General features: G+C 41.7%; 1 protein-coding gene across 1 annotated transcript in view; it reads left to right on the forward strand.

Moving 5' to 3' along the window:
• Nucleotides 1-11,769, forward strand: part of EPHA3 (EPH receptor A3) — a 237,180-nt gene extending 225,411 nt beyond the window's left edge. Inside the window, exons 16-17 of the mRNA XM_074900579.1 lie at nt 6,078-6,233; nt 7,674-11,769. Coding sequence (XP_074756680.1) covers nt 6,078-6,233; nt 7,674-7,779 — 262 coding nt within the window. The 3' untranslated portion in view covers nt 7,780-11,769. The remainder of the gene's footprint in view (nt 1-6,077; nt 6,234-7,673) is intronic.
• Nucleotides 11,770-23,279: the final 11,510 nt, after the last annotated feature.

The raw sequence follows: 23,279 nt of genomic DNA on the forward strand, positions 1-23,279 counted from the left end.
AACTACAAATCAGAAAGAAAAATGGAAGATTACAGTCAATTACACTCCTTGGTGCCTAATCATTGTTTGGGTTGTGCAGGGAATGCAGGAGTTAGAGCGAGGAGATTTTTAGGGACTTCAATTAGTCAGCATGCTAGAGACAGAAAAGCCCTATTTTCCCCTGACTTTTCCAGCAGTCATTAATACCATCCCTGAGGCAGACACGAATTGCCATTGTTCCTTCAAAGTTAAAATTTGCTGGGGCTCACTGTTCACAGAGACAGTAAAACATCTATTTGCAGTTTCGCACCTCTAATTTGACTCTGCTGGTGAAACTCAGACAAGAATTCACAGCAGACAGGAGTTGGGTACTGTATAATTTAAATAGTAATGCAGCCAGATCAGCGGGTGGCCTGAGCGTGAGCCTTTGCTGTTTACTGTGATTCCGAGGGATTTTGTTCTGCTGTTCTCAGCTAGATGTGCTGGGTTTACAACGTGAAGCCCTCATTAGCACTAATGGCAGTTCTGCGTTGGAAATGCTGGAAAACAAACCTGCACAGAGCTGTTGCCTGATGCCACAAATGCTGTAGCCAAAGTCTGTAGAAATTCACAGCGGCCAAATGTGAGATATAAGGGCAAGTCATACACAGCAAATGGTAGAAGATGCAAAGAGCCAGAAAGGCATTTTAAAAGCTCTCTGAGGCACTTTTCTCTCCCTCTTTTAAAGAGCCCGTGGACTGTCCTAACAATAATGAGTAGTTGCCATTAAGGGTCTGTCTCTGGGCCAACTAAGAATCCTAGGAAAAAGAAAACCATTTCAGCAACGTGCTGGTATTTTTTTCCTTCAGTGGTTTGGTGGTGGGAAAAAGTAAATCGAGGAGCATTGATACACCTAGGCCTATGATTTATTACCGCACCAGGATTCTGAAAATATATAAGCCCTTTAAAAAACATGTTCTGAGGAGCAGCTGAAGGAGTGGGGAAGACTGGAGGAATGACCTATGGGGAAGTTGAAATTTTATTTGCTAGTTATCCTAGAGGAAGCTCTGGTAAGTTTTTTGCCACAGCAGCATGGAGCTAGAAAATGAGGCCAAGTTGACATATAGAGAGATGTGACCTCCTGGACTTCAGAAGGGCTGACTTTGTCTTGTTTAGGCACCTGCTTGACAGAATCCCTTGGGAGACTGTCCTGAAGGGTATAGGGGCCCAGGAAGGCTGAGTACTCTTTAAGAAGGAAGTGTTAATGGCTCAGGAGCAGGCGGTCCCCAGGTGCTCTAAGAGAAGCCGATGCCAGAGAAGAGCACCCTGGCTGAACAGGGAGCTTTGGCTGCAACTCAGGGAGAAAAGGAGAGTTTAGAGTCTTTGGAAGAAGGGGCTAGCCACTCACAGTGATAACAAAGATGCTGTGAGGCTATGCAGGGTGGAAATCAGGAGGGCTAAAGCCCAGCTGGAAATTAATTTGGCCTCTGCAATCAAGGATAACAAGAAAAGTTTCTATAAGTTTGTCAGTAACAAAGGAAAGTCCAGGGAGAGTCTCCATCCCCTGCTAGATGCAGGAGGAAATTTGGTAACAAGTGACGAGGAGATGGCTGAGGTGCTTAATGCCTTCTTTGCCTTGGTCTTTACTAGCAAGGCTAGTTGTATTGATGAAATCCAGCCTCCTCAGCCAGAATATAGACTGGGAGAACGACCCCCCTGCAATCCGGGAGACAGTCAGTGACCTGCTGCATCACATGGACACACACAAGTCTATGGGACCAGATGGGATACACCCGATGCTGAAGGAGCTGGCTGGATGCTCGCCAGACCGCTTTCTATCATTTACCAGCAGTCCTGGCTGACCGGGGAGGTCCCGACTGATTGGAAATGGCTAATGTGACGCCCATCTATAAGAAGGGTTGGAAGGATGATCGGGGAAATTACAGGCCTGTCAGCTTGACTTTGGTGCCCGGGAAGCTGATGGAGCAGCTCATCCTAAACAACACATGTGGGACACCCAGATGCTCAGGCCCAGTCAGCATGGGTTTATGAAAGGCAGGTCCTGCTTGACAAACCTGATCTCTTTCTATGACAGGGTGAACTGCTTATTGGATGAGGGAAAGGCTGTGGATGTTGTCTACCTTGACTTTAGTAAGGATTTTGACAACGTTTCCCACAGCATTCTCCTGGCAAAAATGGCTGCTCGAGGTTTGGACAATCGCACACTTCGCTGGCTAAAAAACTGTCTGGATGGCCGGGCCCAGAGAGTTGTGGTGAACGGAGTTAAATCCAGTTGGTGGCTGGTCATGAGTGGTGTCCCCCAGGGCTCAGTTTTGGGGCCATTCCTGTTTAACATCTTTATTGATGATCTGGATGAGGGGATCGAGTGCACCCTCAGTCAGTTTGCAGATGACACCCAGTTGGGTGGGAGTGTTGATGTGCTTGAGGGTAGGGAGGCTCTGCAGAGAGACCTGGACAGGCTGGAGCCATGGGCTGAGCCCAACTGGGGGAGTTTCAATAAGGCCAAATGCCGGGGGCTGCCCTTGGGCCACAACAACCCCCAGCAGCGCTACAGGCTTGGGGAGGAGTGGCTGGAGAGCTGCCAGTCAGAGAGGGACCTGGGGGTGTTGATTGACAGCCACCTGAACAGGAGCCAGCAGTGTGCCCAGGGGGCCAAGAAGGCCAATGGCATCCTGGCTTGTGTCAGCAATAGCATGGCCAGCAGGGACAGGGAAGGGATCTTACTACAAAAAGGACATTGAATGACTCAAGCATGTCCAGAGAAGGGCAACGGAGCTGGTGCAGGGTCTGGAGCACAGGTCGTACGGGGAGCGGCTGAGGGAACTGGGGGTGTTTAGTCTGGAGAAGAGGAGGCTGAGGGGAGACCTCATCGCCCTCTACAGCTACCTGAAAGGAAGCTGCAGAGAGCTGGGGATGAGCCTCTTCAGCCTAGTAGAAAGTGACAGGATAAGAGGGAATGGCCTCAAGTTGCACCAGGGAAAGTTTAGACTAGATATTAGGAAGCATTTCTTTCCAGAAGGGGTTGTTAGGCGTTGGAATGGGCTGTCCAGGGAGGTGGTGGAGTCCCCATCCCTGGAGGTGTTCAAGAGTAGGGTCGATTTAGCGCCTAAGGATATGCTGTAGGTGGGAACTGTGCTAGGCGAACGGTTGGACTAGATAATCTCCAGGGTCCTTTCCAACCTAGAGGATTCTGTGATTCTGTGTATCATTTTGCAGCAGGCTGTCAGCCTCACCTGTATTCTTTTCCCCATCGGTTATTTGTATTACCCCTCTTTATTTCTCCAGCTCTCTCTTGACTTCAAAGAATAGTCACAGCCTACTTATTCTGATAGTGTGCAAGCATGATATGAAGCCTTTTGGGAAAAGCAAATTTGCCACCTTAAGAGGTGAATTGTATTTTAGGGACTAAGTCACAGATTTTGCTAAGGATACCTTAAAAAATGGGCATGAAGAGGTGGAACTCCAATGATTCTTACCTTTAAGGTCCAGGGGTACTCAAGTATACACAATGACTCTGCTTCCCCTCGGCATATCATTTATTAGCTAGTCTCCTGTTCATACACATGTATACTTATGATTCTGCTTGCTGTAGAAGATAAAACTAAAATTTGCTTTGTATGCCAGCTGCTGTTGTTTGTTTTCATGATATTGGAGATATCATTTTTGTTAGACCTGAATTCTGTGCTTCAGCTTGCCATAATCATAAGCATGTAGGATTTGTGTTCAAACCAGGCCTGTCTCCCTCCTAGGAAGCAATTTCACTTTACAAAATCAGCTTATAATTACCTAAAGCTTGCCACAGGAAATGACTTTATGTTTTTTTAAATGCTTTCCCCTTTAAAAGAAACTGACTGTGGAAGGGGAAGTCTAGATTTAAAAACTGAAGGTTGGTTGTGTTTTGTGGAGGAAGGGATGGAAAGAGAGGTGCTACTGCAATACAAAGTCCAGGGTGTACACAACTCCTCTGTGTATTTGCAGAATACCACCCTTCATGCAGAAGAAGTGGCAAGACATTTTCCTTTTATTTTTCTCAGTTCCTGGATTTTACAAGTTAATGTGTCCTTTTCTCGCCAGGCAGCAGCCGACCAGAGATGAAATTTTTCATGCTGTATTGGGAAAGGTTCTAATGATATTTTTGTCATTACTGTATGGTGCAGCAGAAGTTTCCCTGCGTTGTGACAAAAAACTGTGCTAATGATAACAAACTGTAGTTCTCGCTACTGCAGATGACTCAAAGGTTCATTCCAAATGTTAACATAGTGGACACATCCAGAGAAAGCTTTCAGCAACAGGGCATTTTGTAACTGGCATCTCACTGTTAAATTTGTCTCTCTAAACTGAGCCTTGATGATTTTTTTCAGGGCAGCACATGTCAGTAAATAAAATTCTGTAGAAAGCCTCACAGTCAGGATGAACAGGATAGAAAGTCTTTCCATGACTGTCAAAAGATGGTATGATGGGGTATATCATAGTTGGTCAAAGCAACAAAGTAAAAGGAGTTCCAGAAAAAAGAGGAGAGGGAAGAAAAGACAGAGGGAAATGTTCTATTTCACTTCCCCTGAGCAAACATGTAATTTCCATGATTTCTTTTTAATGACTCTCTTCTGAAGCTAGTAGGTACTGATTTATGAAAAGCTGTAAAAGATCAGGTGGAACCCTGCAGGATGTCGTTTACAGCTGCATGGATTGCAACCCGTCTAATTTGTCTAGTAAAGTGTGAGCTCATGGCGCACATCACCCAGACCATAAATTTCATGTTCAGACCTTCTGTCTAGGGGCTGGGTCAGGGGGAAAAAAACTGCCGATGTGTGCAGATGCTCTGAAAGCCCAGCTTTCCCTTAGTGCATGCAAGGAGACATCACAGGCTCTTCGCAGAGAGACAAATTCCTGTTCATTGATAAACTGTCCAGATGTCCTCTCTGAGGAGGAAAGTAACTCGTTTTTGTTTGGAATTCTACAAGGAGAAAAACGATACTTTACAGTGCTGGTTATTCTGAGGTCACTTGCATTAAAATTAGGTCATAATTTTTGTTCTGATGATACTTTGATCCAAGTAATAAACATAAAAGCTCTTTTGGGCCACTCTAATTCCTAATCCTAGGGACCTGTTCTATTTCAGCTTGTTTGTTTTTTTTTTTATTAGTTTTTCTTGAGTCAGGCCTTGTTTTATTAGATTTAAGTTAAAAAGACTTACTAGGCTAAAAAAGAATAATTCTCTATGCTTTATCACTAAGAACACTTCATAAATACTCTTAATAAATGTCTTGGGATTCCAGACACTATACCCAGAAAACTATAAATAAAAAACATTGGCTTTTCATGGGACAAACAGTAGTTGGGGAGATGCAGTCTGTACAGCTACTGAATAAAAATATCTTGGGCCTGATTATCAAACCTGATCCTTTAACTGGAGGGCATTTAAAGCTGTGTTTCACTTAAGTGCCCAAGATCTGGTTTCAACCTGAGAACAGTAACCTGAAGTGTGCTGCATCCTTGTCCTCAGCTCAGTCTTTGTGTTGGTGTGGCTGTGCTGTGCTTTCCCTTCTTTAGTGTTCTGGGGGCAGAGCAGGTTTCTGGTGTCTTCTATCACTTTCCTTTCCATCTATGTCTGTTCCCAGGATGTGAGGTCCGTAGCTGGTGCCGGTGATCATGGTCATTTGCAGCAGCTGCTTGTCCTGGCTGGGCTCCAGCAGGAAGGTAGTCAGGTGAAAGGTGTCCCATCAGGGACATCTCTCCTCTGAGACCTGGTGAAAATCGGTGGTGAAGCTTTAGCAGTGTTATGTCTGTTTGTGGTTTTGAAGTTAAGATTTTCAAAGATCTAATGATCTCTCTATTGAAGTAACAATACACTTCATGAATTGCTGATGCTTCAGTGATTTAAACATGGGCATGAGAAGATGATTATGCAGCATTCTTCAGAGCTGTCAGCATGAGTAGATGTGGCGGCCTCAGCAGAAGAGAACTTCCACAGACAAACAGGAAACCCACATCTAGTCTGGAAGCTCCTCCTGATGCTAGTGCTAAGTTTAGACAAAAAATAAATCCTTACATACTCCTGCTCCCTAACTTTCAGTACATTTTTTTTTTTTTAATTTCAGGCCATCAAACCTTCTCCTGGACCAAAGTAACATTGATATTTCAGCCTTCCGCACAACAGGTGATTGGCTCAATGGTTTTCGGACAGGACAGTGCAAAGACATTTTCACGGGCGTGGAGTACAGTTCCTGTGATACAATAGCCAAGATTTCTACAGAGTAAGTTTGAATTGACTACAGCTCTTCATCATTGGTTGTGGCTGGAGGTACAAGTTTAAACACAAGCTTATATAAGAGTAGCAGTTTTATATGGAGTTTCTAGTTTTCAGATAAAATATTCTTACATTTAGAGAGACAAATATAAATTATTGTTGTAGTTGCAATACACATCCAGAAAACCTAGATGCTCTGGTACTGTGTGAAGGCCGTGGTCCCATAGCTTTTTCTCACTGATGACGGAAATTCCCAATTTCTTCTGATACCGTAGCACAATGCATCATCTGGTACACCAGCATCACTTTCTTTCACTCACATTTAGGAACTTCTCTGTTGATTCTTTATATTCTTTCTTTTATATAGAGGTTTCCCCACAGCTGGTACATGTGCCCATCCCATATTCCTCCAACCAGATAAAACTGAGCAAGCTCTTTGTAGCTGCTTTCCTCCTACATGCTAATAATTGTTCAGAGGCTGAACTCCCTCTTGACTCCAGTTTTGTGATTTAAACATGCTAAACTTGGAAGTTTACAACTTTCAAGTTTATTATATTTAAATGCAATCTGGTTTTGTGATAAGGAAAAGTAGAGTAGTGTTCTCCCTGCACCTGAAAAGGCATCAAGTACAGCTATGAACTTACTGCCAGAGGAAATCTTGATTCCCTGTTGGGCTAGCTGGAAACGCGACAAGTTATGAAGAAGTAAGCAGCAGCTGTGGTACTGACAATTAAACACATCAATGCCGTTAATTAGTGTATTATTGCAGCTATTAAAAGGCTGCTAATGACTTTTTATAACAATTACCCTTTGGGGACAGTGCAGAAATCCTCTAGGAATGCCCAATTTCCTGTGAGCCACTGGTTAATTAGCCCTTCACAAGTGTTAAACTTCTGAGTTGCACAAGGAACAAAGAGACTGGACAGCCTGGAGAAACGAGAGGTGAAAAGCAGGGTAGACGCTGGAAGCTTGGCCTTGTTGCCGTTAGTCTCAATGCTGATACCAGAGTTAAGACAACCGTTCAGAGGACTCAGCACCTAATAGCAAGATGTCAGCACTGCTCAGGAAAAGCGATCAGGCTGATAGGGGGATGGAGATGTTAGAGAGGCTCAAGACAGCAGCTGGCCCAGAAGTGAACCCCTTGCCTCTAAATCCCTGTGCAGGTATTGCTGGAGAACACTGTTTCATTGTCTTTTCTTGCAGGTAAGCAAACACAGCAAGGCTAAATGAGTTTTTACTCTTTTTTTGCAACCTCCTGCTGTTTTCATACAATGGTTCTCAGTATTTTTCGTACCAGGGCTTGTGTTTCAGCAATATCACCATACCTGGAGGCTCCTCCAATGCAGCAATATAAGATGAGCCAGTTGATTGCTGTTTGCTCACATCAGCGCTAGGAAACACAGAGACAGTATGCTCACTCATCCAACTCGTCTTCTCTTTTTTCCAGTGACATGAAGAAAGTCGGCGTTACAGTTGTGGGGCCTCAAAAGAAGATTGTCAGCAGTATCAAAGCTCTAGAAACTCATACAAAGAACAGCCCTGTTCCTGTGTAAGGTACCAAAATGATGTTGCTCAGGAGAGAAAAAAAGAGAAAAGCTGCATCACAGGGCAAAAGTGATGGCTGATAAACGGCAGAATTTAAAGGAATTCTTTGAAACAGCTTTGGAAACATAATGGTTGAAATCTCAAACCCACTAAGACACTCAAGTGTTGAGTATAAATGCCTTAAAAATAGGAGCGAACTTGTTTTCTATCTGTTAATCCTAAAAGGTGGGTGCTCTTGACTGACTGTTAATGCAGATAGTAAATTTCAAAAGAAAAACATATGTAAAAAATCCTTCCAAGTAAAACCAGTGATATTAAAACCTAGAGCCATTTGAATATTAAGTGACTGAATAACACACAAAAAAATGGACGTAAAAGCCGTGTATTTGATCTATACAGCAAACAAGAAGAAAGAAAGACTTGCAGTATTTTTATACAGAAGAGATCTGTAACAGGTATTTTATTTCTTTAAAATCAAGGAAAATAGAGGACTATACCTCACAACCTGTCTGGCCATATTTACTATAATGTCATTATAACATGCTATTTCAGCTTCAGAAAGGAAGACAGAAATAAAGTTTGTAGTGACTGAGTTAGTTGACAAAAGATTTTCACCATTATGTTAGCTTCCCTAATTGTGTTCATTTAAATAGAAACAAGTCTTAATTTTTTAAAAGACTTATTTATTTCCTTTGGTTTTTTCCACTATTGTTTATATTTATGCTTAAATACCTTAACCTGGCTGTATTATTGCCAAGTGCCAAATGTTATCAAAATTTAATTGGTTCAACCTGAGAAATTGTCTGAGGGTTAATTACGAGATGATTTTAGACTCATAACATCACGTATGAAATACAGAAGGAAAGAAAGATGTCTTTTTTCCAGCTCTGACACTAGTCAAAGCATTTGGACTTGTTGAGATTCCTCCCATTTGCAGTGAATGGTATTCTAACCCAGGCTTGAGGTTTTGCAGAGTTGTGTGCCTGCCGATCTCTAGATCGGTATCTGCCCTGGTCAAGCACATGCATCTCATTTCCTTCCCAAAGGCCCGTTTTCCTGTCAAAATAAGGACCCCTGTTCTCAGGAGGTGTTCAGGTGGGATATTTGCTTAGCATAGAAAAGAGTCAGGGTTGCATCCTGCACTAACTGGTGATGGGGTTTGAGTTCGCTGGGAAGTGGCCCATTCCTGGCTTCCATCTGGCAGGCTCTGCTCCTGACGCTGGGAACGGTGAGCAGTACTGCTGTGCCGGCAGCCACTGGTAGTCACACTGAGGTGGTGCCTTGCAGCCAAGGATAAGTAGATTGTTTATAAAGATGACTTAATCTGTAAAATGGGCCTTGGGTATGTAATTTTACCTAAGTCTGAGCTAGAAGAGCTCTGTCCAGGCACTGCCATCCTGTGAGGGACTTGAGGCTTTGGCAGAGGTTCCTTAGGCACCTGTTCCTTGAAAGAAAGCAGAAAGGAGCCTATCTTGAGGAGAATATTCATGTTTCCCAGTGGAAAAAAGAGCCTGGAAGGGTGGGATTTGAGAGCTGTTCACCGTCTTCAGCATCTTCCCAATAGCAAACTCTAAGCTGTTGCTCTGGAGCACGTCAGTCCCGGTTCTGAGTAGACACATCTCTTTGCTCTGAAAATGAGTGTTTTAAATTGAACTGTGAGGCACTTCTTGTGCTGCTTACAGGCGAGCTCCTTAACGCTCTAGATGTGATGTCAGGCACACAGGTGTCAAGCTTTGGGCACTAGTGGCAACCACTCTCATTCCCAACTTGCCTTGCTGGAATCTAAACCTGATTCTGATGAATAACAGTGAATCCCTAAAAGTCCAAGACTGTGTGGGAGGCAGATGACAATATGGCACGCCACCTTTCACTGTGCGTGCAAAAGCCAGTAACTAGTCGTGCTTTCTTTCTTGTATTGGTTTGGTTTTTGAAGCTCCCTTGTAGCATAGGGCACATAAGTAAGGGAAGAATCAGTTTCTAGGATTTTTGTGGCTGAATCAGCTTTTAAATTGTTCTTCATGGGTCCAGGACTTATAAAATGTAGAGACACAACGTTTATCACACGTTGTTAAATAGAAGCAGAATTAGAGACTGTCTAATGAGTGCTGGCAGTAAGCATGCTGTACAGGAATGGATTTAAAAACACTCAGATGATAATAATTAGTAATATTTTCTGAAAGAAAAAATGAATGGGTTCTAAAGTAAGTTGAATGGAAAAATGAAAAATAGAATAAAATTAAAATAAAGCACTTAAGATGTAAAGAACAGTTCTCCTTGTCTGGCACAATCTATTGTGACATGCAGCATGCTGAATAGAAAAACTGTATTTTTCCATTGCTTAGTTCATTCAGAATCTCTCTATTCTTCAGTTTGAGATTGCTCTGACATTGTTAGTGAATTCGAGTCACCAAAATCCATTTGCCGACATTGTCTGTGTGGGGGACAGCTTTTTATAACATATTCCTCATGACATTTCTCTTTAGATTCATTCTGCTGCTGGAGAGTAGGGACAAGGGGGCTGGGGTGGGGGGAAGACATCTGTGAAATGCTTCTGAAAACACAGAACCAGTTGTTAGAGTTTTAGATGACAACTGAAAACTTTGCACCAACCTTCCTCAATTTTCTCTTACTATCATGTCATGTTCCTTGCCCACTGTTTGAGCATGCTCAGCATAAAAGATTAAATCTCACTGATGCTTGGGAAAAAAGAAACTCAATTTTGCTTTTCTTTACTATTAGGAGTAGAGAGTTTTAAATTACATTTAGTTTTCTCTCCCTGTCAAAAGTTGATTTGTACTGTAAGTGGCCTCTGTTGCAAGCATCCTATACTCCCTGTCCCCGTGTACATATGTATACATAGCAGTGTACAATTCTTCATTGTGGAGTAGAGATACTAGAATTCGTGTGGCCATCTTCCTGTACAGGACTTGCATCAGTTATTGACATCAAGCAAAATGCAATTACTCATAAAATGACATGCCGTATTATTGGTTTTGTATCTTTAAATATAGTTTCCATTTTATTTATTTCTGTTAACATATCTAGTTTTGTGCTGTTACTTAGCATTCAATAAGCAATGTATAGATGTGATTTGATTGGCGATATGTATTTACTTTAACTTGTATTTCAAAGCATTACTTACTCATTTAGATTATATATTGTGCAATTGTAGATGGCCTCTTACTAATGTAAAATGATTTGTAGTGGAAACATTTATATTTTTATAATAAACATAATGAAAGTATTTTTTACATACTGGAATACTGAGGTGATTGCTTGGAGGACAAAGTAAATTTATTTGATTAGAGAAGTGCGATAAAATTGTAATTAAATTCTGAGTGTTAAAGCATGGGTTTGGAGTGAAAGCTAGATATTACCTATATTATCTATTAAAAGAAACAAGTAGTGCAGGTTTTAACTAGACAGACCAGCATTTGTGCTAAACTGACTTACATCAGTCAAAGACTTTACTTTCTCCATGAATACAGGAAAACATCGTCTACTACAGCCTGCCTATGGAATATTGAAAAAGCTGTCTTTTATTTTAGTTGTGTCAAGTATTTCCAAACTTTTGCTTTTTTTCCTCCCTTGCCAGTGGACCTCTTTTCATCTTATTACTATGTTGAATCCAGTAAAAGATGTACTTTTCAACAAAATAAAAAAAGCCCACCGCTTACTGTAATTTAACCCCATGATCATTTCTTGCCTCTGAGTATCTGTATTAGATAATATTTTGCTCCTGTTTTGTTATGTCCCTACCAAGTTGTTTCTGTATGCTTCACTGAAGTACAGTGTCTTTGAAAATGCCAACATACAACTCAACTTTGCATCTCAGGAATGACCTTCCTAGAAAAGTAGTAGTGATTTGAATGTTCACCAGTTACTTGAGGAGTGAAGTTACAGGATCTTTCTGTACCATAAATGATTTTGCATGCTTTTGTATATTACTGTGCTTACTGGTGCAAAATGATAAATGATATACCTGTCCTGGAGTCTGCAAGTTGATAAACTTTATGGACATGGATGTAGCATACTTTTTTTTTTTTTTTTTTTTTTTTTTTGGCATTTTGTCTTGGTACCTTCAATAGAAAAGGGAATCATTGAAAGGAGGTACCAAGAATTTGACTTAACTTTAAAGGACTACAGCTGGACTGAAATCCATTTCTTCTTTGTAACACCAGTATGCCTCATGCTGTGCTGCAGTGGGTACATATGGTGTCATTTTAACTTCTGATGAGTGGGTTTCAGTGCTATACTTGCACAACAGGAAAGCAGCTCTGTTGGTCTCATCTGTGCAGTATACAAACTACCTTGCAAATAGGTTGCGCTTCAGTAATTGTGTTACATTGACTCGCATCTATTCCTTTAGCCTTACGGGTACATTGTATTTGCTTTATATCCCAAAGGGCACAGTGGATATTAGTGCTTGTATAACTGTCGCATTCATTGTAAAGCATACATAATACAGTCAGTTCTGGAATGGCAGTAGGATGCATTCACATGAAGAGCAGCAGAACAAGCACATGCCTTGCAGCCCACCACCATGTCTCAGCTCAAATTTGGAGGGATAAATAGCTGATAATCAGTTTCACAAATTCAGATATGCTTTTTTTTAGTAACGTTACTTTTTCAAAGTGACATCTTACCACTTTGCATTCCTTGTTAAGGATGATGCCCAGACCTAGATATCTATACCAGTAAAAGCCTAAGCAGTGCCAAGTGAAATCAGACAATTACTTCCGCTGTCTCACATCTGCCACTCCTGTTAATTCAGGCAAATATCCATACTATTGACTTCCCTTCATTTTCTCAACCACTATAATTCCTCAGATCCTTTCCAAACTATAGATCAAATCACTGCCTGGTCAGTAATTCCCCATTGTTATGTGTGCGCTCAGTTCCTTTTTCCGCCCTCAGTCCAATTCTTTGTGTATTTCTTAATGAATTTTATTTTCCTAGTTTAAAAATATTTCTCCTAGATATACTTCTCTCAGCCTTGATTCACTCACATGTGTAAACATGCACATGCTCATGGTCCAGGTTACTAACGCAAACAGTGAACAGCACGGAACACGAAGGACAGACTTCTCTTGGCATCTTTGTTATGCTTTTCAGATGGCCAGGGAACCTCTGACAAATGAAAAGTACTCAGTATGTAAGGTTTTTCAGCTCACTCTGCTTTCACATTACAACGATTTCATAATAGCCCATATTTCCCCAGTTAGCTCATAAGAATGTCATGTGGGACAGCACCAGAAGTCTTACTAGAGACAAGATAAATCACATCTACTACTTTTTAGATTATCCTGTCACAGAAATAAATTAGATGTGTTTGACGTGATTTGTTTATTCTTGACAAATCTTAGCTGGTTTCTTAAGACCTTGTAATCCTCCAGCTGCTTAGAAATGTACCGTGTGATATATATAATATCTCATTCTGGGTATTTGGGGTTAGCGTACCTAGTCTGTAATTGCCTGGTTCTGCTTTTCTCCCCTTTTTAAAGCTGGGAATGATCTTTGCTCTTCCAGTTGCCTGGACTTCATGACTTCTCCAAGAGAATACCCAATGGTTACCCTTGGACTAGTCCCTTAAGTTACAATAGTAAATCTCACAGACTCTGCAAACCTGAATGCATTGATCACTTGTTCTGACTCCTAGGATTCCTAATTGTAAAATAAAAATAAAATACGCATGGGCAAATGTTTTTACTGCGTGCCCAGGTTTTCAGCTTATGTCTTGAACTTTTGCAAGCAAGCAACTGCTAAAATTCACCATTAAAGAAGCATGGAGTAACACCTGTTTGGTTAGCAAATTTAATTATTTGTTTTCAATTAGAATGAACAGCTGAGGTTCATCACTACTGTATGACTTTGAAGTTGGATGATAAGGTCAAGCATCCTACAAAGGTAGTTGAGGTCCACTGTCTGGGATCGTTACAGATCTTTTAATTCACTCTGCTGCTGTCTGCATGACGGGGAAAATATCCTTTATCTCCACTCCTCTTCCACACAGTTTATCCTAGTATTATTAGAAAGCTCACTTTTTAAATCTCTTCAGTAAAGTCAGTCACTTGAGTTTACCCACCATGGATTTGTAATTAATATTGAGTTCAGTTTCCAACGCTCTCAAAAGGTGTATGTTTGCAAGAGAGTGTGAAATAACCAGAGCTTTATATTCTTCATATTAGGGGATTTAGGGTAGCAGAAATTTCAGTTTCAGCAACAGTAAAACACGTCTGGGCATAAAGCATCAGACATGAGATCTCAGGCACCCATAGATATTATTGTCCTCTGTGTGTAAGGTGGGTAGCCTGTGGGTTACTACTCTAATAAATATCACATATCCTTCCCACAAGAAACTGCTATAGCTATACATTGAGGCTGCTTCTCAACTGGCAAAGTACAAATTGCCTCCACGTTGCTGAGCAGCTGTGTGTGCTGTGAAGGCACTGCCCCTTCAATGCCTCAGCCAAAGCAACACCCACCTTAGGAGGGCTGCAGTCCTCTCCCCAAAATGCTGCACAGGCCCCAGCCCAGCCCTCCCCATGGAGCTTGACTTCTCCTCCTGGCACAAGGCCTGCAAGGACGAAAACTGAGCATTTAGTCTTGCTGCATTCACATGAGCACAGAGTATAACATTTAATTTTAAGGCACTCAGCTGAAATGAAGCCAGAAAAAACATATATATGCTAAAAACAATTTGTCTGAATGAAAAAGAGAATGGAGGTCTGGTAGCTTTGTGCCATAGTCTGACCAGGGATTCAAATAAGCATCTCTGAGGCTAATTTTCCTGTCATTCCTCACCTTCCCACCAACTGAAACGAGTCTTTGGGTATAGTTTACAGCTTGAAGTGATTTATTTTCACAGGGTGGTTCACTCTTTTCACTTTCATTACTCTCAGAGCTCCCATCTTCCCTCATGCAGTTCAAAAGGCCCCAAAATTAGGCTCAAACCACAAAAGTTTTGTGTGTCGCATCAGCCCTTCCTCCCACAGTCTTTCCTTGGTACCCACCATCCCCTGCCATGCTCACAAAGCATCATCCTGACCCCCTCCCTCCCTGTGCTGGCGAGAGGGGGCCCCCATCCACTGTGGCTTATAGCCCAACCTACAGGAGAACCCAAAAATCAGGATGGTAGATGACTGAAGTGATACCTTAGAGTCAAAGCAGTATTTCAATAGTTGCATTGTTAGTTGCTTGCCTTGCTGCGCTTTACATTTCTGATCTCTTGCCATATGAATTTAGCTATGTGGAGTCCCACCAGACATTTAGATTTGCTTGTGATTTTTTTTCCATGAATCACATTCAGTGTAGACGTTTCCTCCCGCTTAGGATTTAGAGTGATAGAATAGTAATTTTAGCTACAGAATGATATCATTTTAATAAAACCAGATGATACTTAAAACAAAAGCAAAATAATTTTTTTAAAAAAAAACCCACGCACAAAAAACCCCCAACAAAATCCAACAAAAATCCATGTTGCTGAGAGGACTAGTGCCTCTCTAGCTCATATTTTGGACAGTGAATAGGTATCCCACACACAGCCTGATAATGTAGGGATCCTGGGTGTTTTCCCTGTCTTTTCTGCAGTATCTGGGTGGCTTTTTGCACAGTGAGCGGAATGTTTGATAGCAGGTTTGGTCACTGCTGAAACATGCAGCTTCCCCTCAGGCTGGTTGTCAGCAGTAATGATTCCCTGCTTTTAGTGTGCCCCTTTAAAGGCATCACCTTTATTGTTTTACTATTTTTAATCTCTTTCATTCACTCTCATAAAGGTTTTGAGGGGGCTTTAGTGGAGGACTAAGCCACAATTCCCTGTTGTATATACTTTTTTTATAAAAAAGTTATGCCTCATTAACTAAGTTAATACTTGCATAATTGTAATAGCAAAGCAATAAAATTCAATCCCTACAACAATGTGATACTGTAACTTCCTTTCCTCTGACTGATGGAGCGCTGGGCTACCTGCCAAGGAAGTCAAATGGAAATGGGAGACAATATGAACAAATAAAATCTCTTTCTGAGGTTTAGATATAGGTGTGTTCTTGGTTTGTTTGGGGTGTTTTTTTGGTTGTTTTTTTTTATTTTTATTTTTATTTTTATTTTAATCTCTGTCATTACTTGATCCATTTTTCATTCTTTCTGTTCCCAACATTCATTCTGTCATTGTGCATGTGGGTTTTTGGGTACAGGAGGAGCTGGCTCACAGAGGAATTATTTTTCTGCCCCTTTTCACCTCTTCCTCATATGTAAGCTATCCCCTTCTTATAAGGTTCCATAATTTAAAAAAACCAAACAAACAAAAAAACAAACAAACAAACAAACAAAAAAGCCACACACACACACAAAAAAAAAAAAAAAGCACACCAAAAAACAACCACAAAAACCAAACATATCAAAGACAGCAAAAACATGTATGTGAACACCTCCCCACCATGGACTATATAAAGAATTATAACTAAGCCAAAGAAATAATTGGATTCCTTCAAACAAATATAAAATGAAACAGAGAGATCAAAACAAAGTAAACTTCTGTTGCTGGCACTAGCCATTGCAACTTGTAACACAGGCTTTATAAATTTCCTGGTCCTTATGCTGCAAGCAGGCCAGATTGCCACTACTATGCAGAGAAAAACTATATCTTCCAGTACAAAAGAATCTGAAAAAGCTCAGGAGAGTTGTCAGAAATTTCACCTACAGTTTGTGAAGAACTGATTAGTTTTCCAATGGGAGGGTGAGAAAAAAAAGGTCTGTTTGAGTACCTGAAATACCAAGTTCAGTAAAATCAGAGGCAGAAGTAGTGGACTCGGGGGAAGCATTCCTGTTTCCTTCATTTAGCCTTAGCTGAGTATGGGCAGAGGGCTGACGTTACCGCTCTCTCCAGAGATGGGTATGCAGGGTCTTGCATGTGGAATGGGAACGGTGCATTATAAATCTCTTTGCAGAGTGTAGGAGTGTAAGATTCTGGGAAGAAAAATATATCGACTCTTGTGTCATTTAAAGGTTGCGGCATTTCCAACCTTGCAATAATTGCCTAGCACTTTGCATTTGTGAGAAAGTAGAATGAGATGTCTTAAAAGTGGGTTCTGCATATTGTAAAAGTCCAACTGCGACTTGAAGAAACACCCCTGAGACTTATTGCTACCATTATAAGCTTAGAATAATATGCACATATATTTCTCTTTAGACTACACACACTTTATCCAACCCTCAGAGGTAAAAAAAGAAGGAAAAAAAAAAAAGGGGGGGGGGAAAAAGAGAAGAAAAAAAGATCTGTTAAAGTTGGAGTGTTTTTTTCCTTTGCTTTGATCTTCCTGGGTCAGACACACGGATGGGTATCATGATGTTGGCTCAGCCGAAGGCGAGGTGTGCTGCTAGCTGGTGGTGAGTCCCAGCCACGGCATCCATGGTATTGCACACTGAGGTGCTGTGGCCCCTGGGGGTCTGTTTGAAGGCCACGATTTCACTGTTGGGGCTGGGATTTCCAGGCCTGCTTCCCAGCTGCAGAAGGGCCCAGAGCAGCACCTTCAGGGGATGGCAGTGAGGGAGAGGGCTTTTTTCAGGCTGCAAACTTGGGAGCTAGGTGTCAGGCTTCTCTGTGGGTTACCAGCACCTGAGGCAACAACTCCCCAGTCCTTCCTGGGGCACAGTCAGTTTTGGCAAGGCAAAGTAGCGAATGGTGTTAAAATACTTTATTAAGATGCTCATCACTTGTATCTCATGAAATTTCATTATCTATGTATATCGGTTCTTGTGCCTCAGCCAACAGAGGACAGCCAAGGCAGCAGCATGGACTTCATTAAACACCTCAGTAACATTGGTTCTCATTGCTTTTGTCATTTTATTTTGGAAAATCTCAGGCCTACTTTGTAACTTAACAACTGGAAATTTTCTTCCTTCTGTTCAAATTTCTTAACGTGCCTTAAGTCAGCTTTATACATTGGGTGGCAATGATTAAATCACAGCAAATAGAAAAACAAATACAATGATGGGTGTAGCTGTTAAATAATTCAGAACTTTTCACTTGGACACTGGCTATGCTTCAAAATCAGCAGTGAAGCAGTTATAAAACCTTTGTCACTGAAGTCTTTTAAGAGAGCAGTAGTGTGGGATTTCACAGAAATCATTTGGTGTATCTGAGGCATGGCCTGAGGCAGAAAACTTCTTGGTCTTTTCCACTTCAGATTGCTTGATTCACCCATAGTCACGCAGCTCTTCCCAACCCTCCTCTTGAAAAGTCTTTGGACTACAAGACAAATATCATCATTCCTGTTTCCCTGGTATGCCAGGCACTGACAGATGACAAGACTTGCTGGAAGTGTCTCAGGTGGACATTAATATTGCTGATAGGTATCAGGGCTGATTCCCACCCAGTATGGTCCCTCTGCCACTGGGCTGCTTGGCCTTGCCTTGGTACTGTTACAAACTGTTAACATGCTATGAGAGTTGCAAAGAGGGGGAAAATTAAAATTGCACATTGCTCTCCTGCTGCTCATCAGTCTGTAGCTTTTCTCTCACTTTTCCTCAGCCCTCCACCCTCACCATTTTAGTAACGAGAGAACAACCTGTGCAATCTGTTCAGCGAGAGAACAACTCATCTGAGCACAATTTCCTCTTCTCTGTTGTTGAATATAACTTCCCTTGGGTAGGTGAAAATTTTGGCAGTCTGTACAAAGACTAGCGGAGACTGAAGCAGAAGCTGTAATAGAGCTGTTATGACTTGACAGCCCTGTTTTGTAATGCACTGGGGGATTTTATTACAAGTCAATTGTAGCTTCAAGAAATTTAAGAGTATGGCATCGTATGATTTTTTTTAAATGTTTAATAAATGAAACTGCAGTACATTTTAACAGGGAGACTATGACTGTAGCAAGCCTGGATGACAATAAAAACTAAAATCAGTCGAACAACTTTCATTTTGTTGGCAAGTTTTTGCAGTTTTTCCTCTGTAAGTGGAAATAAATGTCTTTGCAGCTCTAATAATTTCATACACATTTCTTCAGGTACTGGCAAAACACTGTTTTTATGCTGTTTACTGAGTACATTTTTTTGCTGAATTTATGTTTGAATCCTGTTAAAGATCATTAAATATAGCCTTATGAGGACCTGTGTCACTACAGTCTGTATCAATGATGACCAAAACCTTGAAGGAAGAGTCCTATGGCTTGAGAAAAGATCTTATCCCTCTCCACTCACTGTAACCTTACTTCTTCTTGAATTAAGGGAGATGATGATAGCAATTAAAGCTTTGGATTACTGGCTCTATGCAGTTGTAGTATCAATTATTTTTGTTATAAGACAATGATCCACAGTAGTGGCAGAAAAAGGGACAACATTTTAAAAAAGAGGCAATAATGGATTCTTTGCTACCAGTAATTTTCAGTCCTAAATCTCATGATAGGTGAAATGTAGACTCTGGCTCATCTCACTCTGAAACCTGTCTTTGGACAGGACTAGTTTTACTAGTTATTAGTATTGTTGTGATGGTGCATGTGGTATGAGCCAGCTGAAGAAACAGGGCAGAAAATAACGCAAACCATCGAGGCCCCCAGTACCACCAGAGGAGAAGCCCGGCTCACACTGAGCCCTGCTCAGTAGCCTGACTGTGGGAGCCATGTGGGGGTGAGGACACATGGGCCAGCACAGGGACTGACCACCCTCTCCATGTGGGAAACTTGAGGACTGCCGGAGGGTCTGGTGCCAGGAGCACAATGATGGGCTCCCAGAGGCTGCTGCTCCATCAGCTTTTCTAGGCTTTTGCGTTTTTAGTGTATTTTCAATGGAAGTCCTATGCAAAGGGACATATTAGCATGACTCAGGTTCCTGTGGGAAGTCCCTGTTTGATGTTATTGGGAGCATGATGTTGAATAAAATTATATAAATTGTATAAGACTGTATACTTTGGTGTTTACTCCTTGGCAGAGCAATGGGAGGTAATCAGTGGCCTGTCTCTGGAAGTGTAGTCAGTTTGTATCTACTCTCGGACCTTCACTGGGCTGAAAGGCATCATCCTTCAGAACCAGGTAGTTGCAATACCTGTTATAAAGTCATTATACTGCTGTAATGTTGAGCTCCCTACCTTGCTGTGTTCCCCTAGAATTTAGTTCAGTCCCCTAGCCTGGCTTAATCCACAGCTGTTTGTAGGACTAATTCCTCCATCCTCCACTTGAGATACTACCTATTTCTGTGAACTTCTGACATTCGCATGAAAATAAAAAGTTTACTAAAAAAAAAAAAAAAACAAACAGGGGGAAAAAAATAAATAAAAACAGAAAGTGTTTGAGCCAGTCTCGTTGTCCTGTTTTGTAACAAATGCCTCTGCCCGCATCTGAGAACCCAGAGTAGACTTTAATGATATTCAGACATCACAACAGCAACCCAGGGAGTTACAAATACAGTATGTGTTTGGAGTTTTTTTAACCCACAGTTAGAAACAGGACCTCTTTAGCGGATACAGCCTTACAAAGTATATACCTTCTGTGGCAGTTATGAGCAGATAAAATCTGATGTGTTCAATACCATCAATATACATCACTCACACCTTAGATACATATTAATTTTTTTAGTATAAGATCATTAATCTCTGTTTTACATAGTTTCTGTTAAAACAGCACTTTAAAATGTGATAATTAGGTGTGGTGTTATCTCCAAAGCCTGACAGTTGCAATCCAGATAAGTTGAAGTGGTTATTACATTGGAAGGAGGCCAAATGTCTTGTGGCCACTTGTACGTTGGGTAGAGCCAAGTGGTGTCCAGTGCATGGCAGGACACGCAGCTGGAGGGTGCATCCACCCCACCAAGGATGCTGCTAAAGCTAAAGGGCAGGACAGCACCCTCAAATGAGGCAAAAGGCCAGCCTCTATCTTTTTTTTTTTCTGTTTTTTTCTGTTTTTTAAACCAAAGAGCACATCTGACTGTGGATTCCATCCACATTACCTTTGGAGGATTTTCTGGACAATCCTCATTTTAAAGGCCTTGGGAGATTTCTGGTTTGTGAAGCATAAAACCTTGATGAGGCCAGAAAAACAAATTTCCAGCCCTGGTGAAGTCTTAAAAATCCCTGTTGGGATGCCTGCCACCACTCAGGACTCACAGATGCTCAAAGGAGAAGAGTGCGGATATCCGTGCCCACCTGCCACGAACCTGGAAATTTCCAGGAGCTCAAGCTCAAGCCAGATGTGTAGCTGGAGTTTATATGATTTCCTGTGCTCCCTCAAATCCCTGGATTTCTGCTCTGAGGCAGTCCTCATAGCAAAGAAACTGAGGTGGGGACATCTGTGAACTCATTAGCTCCTTACCATGTTGCTTTGGGGATAAATACTTTTTGAATTTTCACAGAACATTGGAATTTCCACAAATCAGCATTTTCTAATGAGAAAGTGTTTTCTCACGGGCATTCCCTGCTGAAAACAATGCATCTGCAAGGTGGTGGGACAGGAATATACAGAGGACACAAGCTGGTTTAGATCTATCCAGCACCATATGCTGTGCTTAATCTCCATTCGTACCCATGTGAACATCTATGCCCTGCACTGTGGGTGCTGGGAAATTGGCAAAAATGAGTAGACATATACTAGATTTATGCTGAGTTCCACCATTTTCTTCTTGACTCTTGTACTTATTTTTGGAGCTAATTAGCCCATTCATCTAAAACAGATTTTGGGTATGTTTCTGAAGACGGCTAATCTCAGGGTCTTTGGCAGGATGAGGCCTCACCAAATCTGTCTGTCAGTGTCTCACACCATTCTGTGGGTACTGAAGCCAGCCTAGTGCTCCCTCACACCTGCACATCACCTGTACCCTCCATTTCAAGGTATGAAATCGCCTTCCTGATGGAATTCAGCACAGCCCTCCCTTCCCTCCCTCACCCTGAATACATAAAATAATGATTTTGCTATTGGACCACCAAACAGGCCTCAGAACAAGGCAACGTGCAGCCGGCACCACCAGAGCTGAGCAGTCCCAGGTCTCAATGCATTGAGCAATGCAGGTGCAGCCAGTGGAGGACCAACATTTTTAAAGAAGACATTAACAGGTCATCTTACAAACACAACATACCTATCTGTGTTTTTAGCTGGACATCCTAGGGAGGCACAGCCAGAAAGCTGAGAATTTTGTTCTCTCCTGGCTACAGTGCACAGCAAAAGATTGGTCTTGTTAAAACCTCTTGCTGGACACAAGGGCATGAAGAGGTTTGTGTAGCCTGTGCAAACTTTGATGTCATGCCCTGACCCTTTTCTTTTTCTTCATACAAGAAATTTCATGAGCTAGAAGCAGTATAAAACCTATCCAGAGGCAAAACTTTTCCTATATAGCCTTGAGCTCCTTTGCTCTTCAGGATTTTGTTGACAAAGAGGACACAACTTTACAGTGCAGTGGCTCTGGGGTGGAAAGTGGCCTCTCAAATAAAAAGGTGGGTGAAAGCCCACCAGAAACACTGCTGCATTGTCTGTAGCATGCTCAGATTTGCAGATGTGCCTCTGAAGGTGTTGTGAAATCCTTATTTTGGCTCTCTGCTGTCTTGAACTCCAGTTCTACATTAGCTGCAGTTTCTCAGTGAAAACCAGCATCCTGTTTCTTGTCTGGAAGGAGCTGGTGCACTACCCTGCCTTTCAGGACACTGCATAGTGACAGGGATGGTGAAAGCATGAGCTTCTATTTATTAACTGAGTGATACCACATGTAGATTCACTGGATGTTTACAAAACTGCATGGGTGGGTTGATCAAATGCAGGGGGCCCTCCCTTTGGTTTAATTCCTGTTCAATGATGAGAGTGAAAAAAAAAAAAACCAGCCAACAAATCAAATCAAAGCTAACTGGGCTGCCGCCAAACAAAAAAAAAAAAAAGATGATCAAATGGTATTCTGCTTGTATCTTGGTTTTTGAGGGTTAATTAGAAAGATGACTGTCCCTTTTCTTGCTATTCCAAGCCTAGAAAGAAGTGCTGCCTTCCAGCCTGGCACAGCTGGAGCCCCGTGTCCCCTTGAGATGCCTAATGACTTGCAGATTTTTTCTAGGGCAGTTAAGGGATTTACCTCCTTCCAGAAAATGCTTAGGAAATGATCATCTGATACAGGAGGAGTGGTTTTATGGACTGACATGTAAAAGAGTAATATGTCATATGCCCAGGGGCCCAAACCACATCTCCCATTCATTAGATGAATATTCCCTGGTACATGAAGTGCTTGAGAGTCCCTTGTCATGGACCCCATGGTCATCAGGGAGAACGCTGGCGACCCAAGCAACCAGAAATTTGCCCTACTGTCATGGGAACCTCTGTTTCTGTTATGAGCTTAACATTTGACCTGTGCAGCTTCAACCTTTTCATTTTAACATCTACATATCTTTAGGGGAAGCTTTGTAGCTGAGCTTTTAAACAGTATCAGTAGCCACTACCTACACCTGCATCCATCTGCAGTGAATAATAAAGAGAGCTTGCATTTAGATATAAAAGTGTATATTTTCCCATGCTGTAACTTGATTGTCTTCTACAGAATTACACAGGGG

Source organism: Athene noctua, chromosome 1 (genome assembly GCF_965140245.1).
Source record: "Athene noctua chromosome 1, bAthNoc1.hap1.1, whole genome shotgun sequence".
NCBI classification, from domain to species: Eukaryota; Metazoa; Chordata; class Aves; order Strigiformes; family Strigidae; genus Athene; species Athene noctua.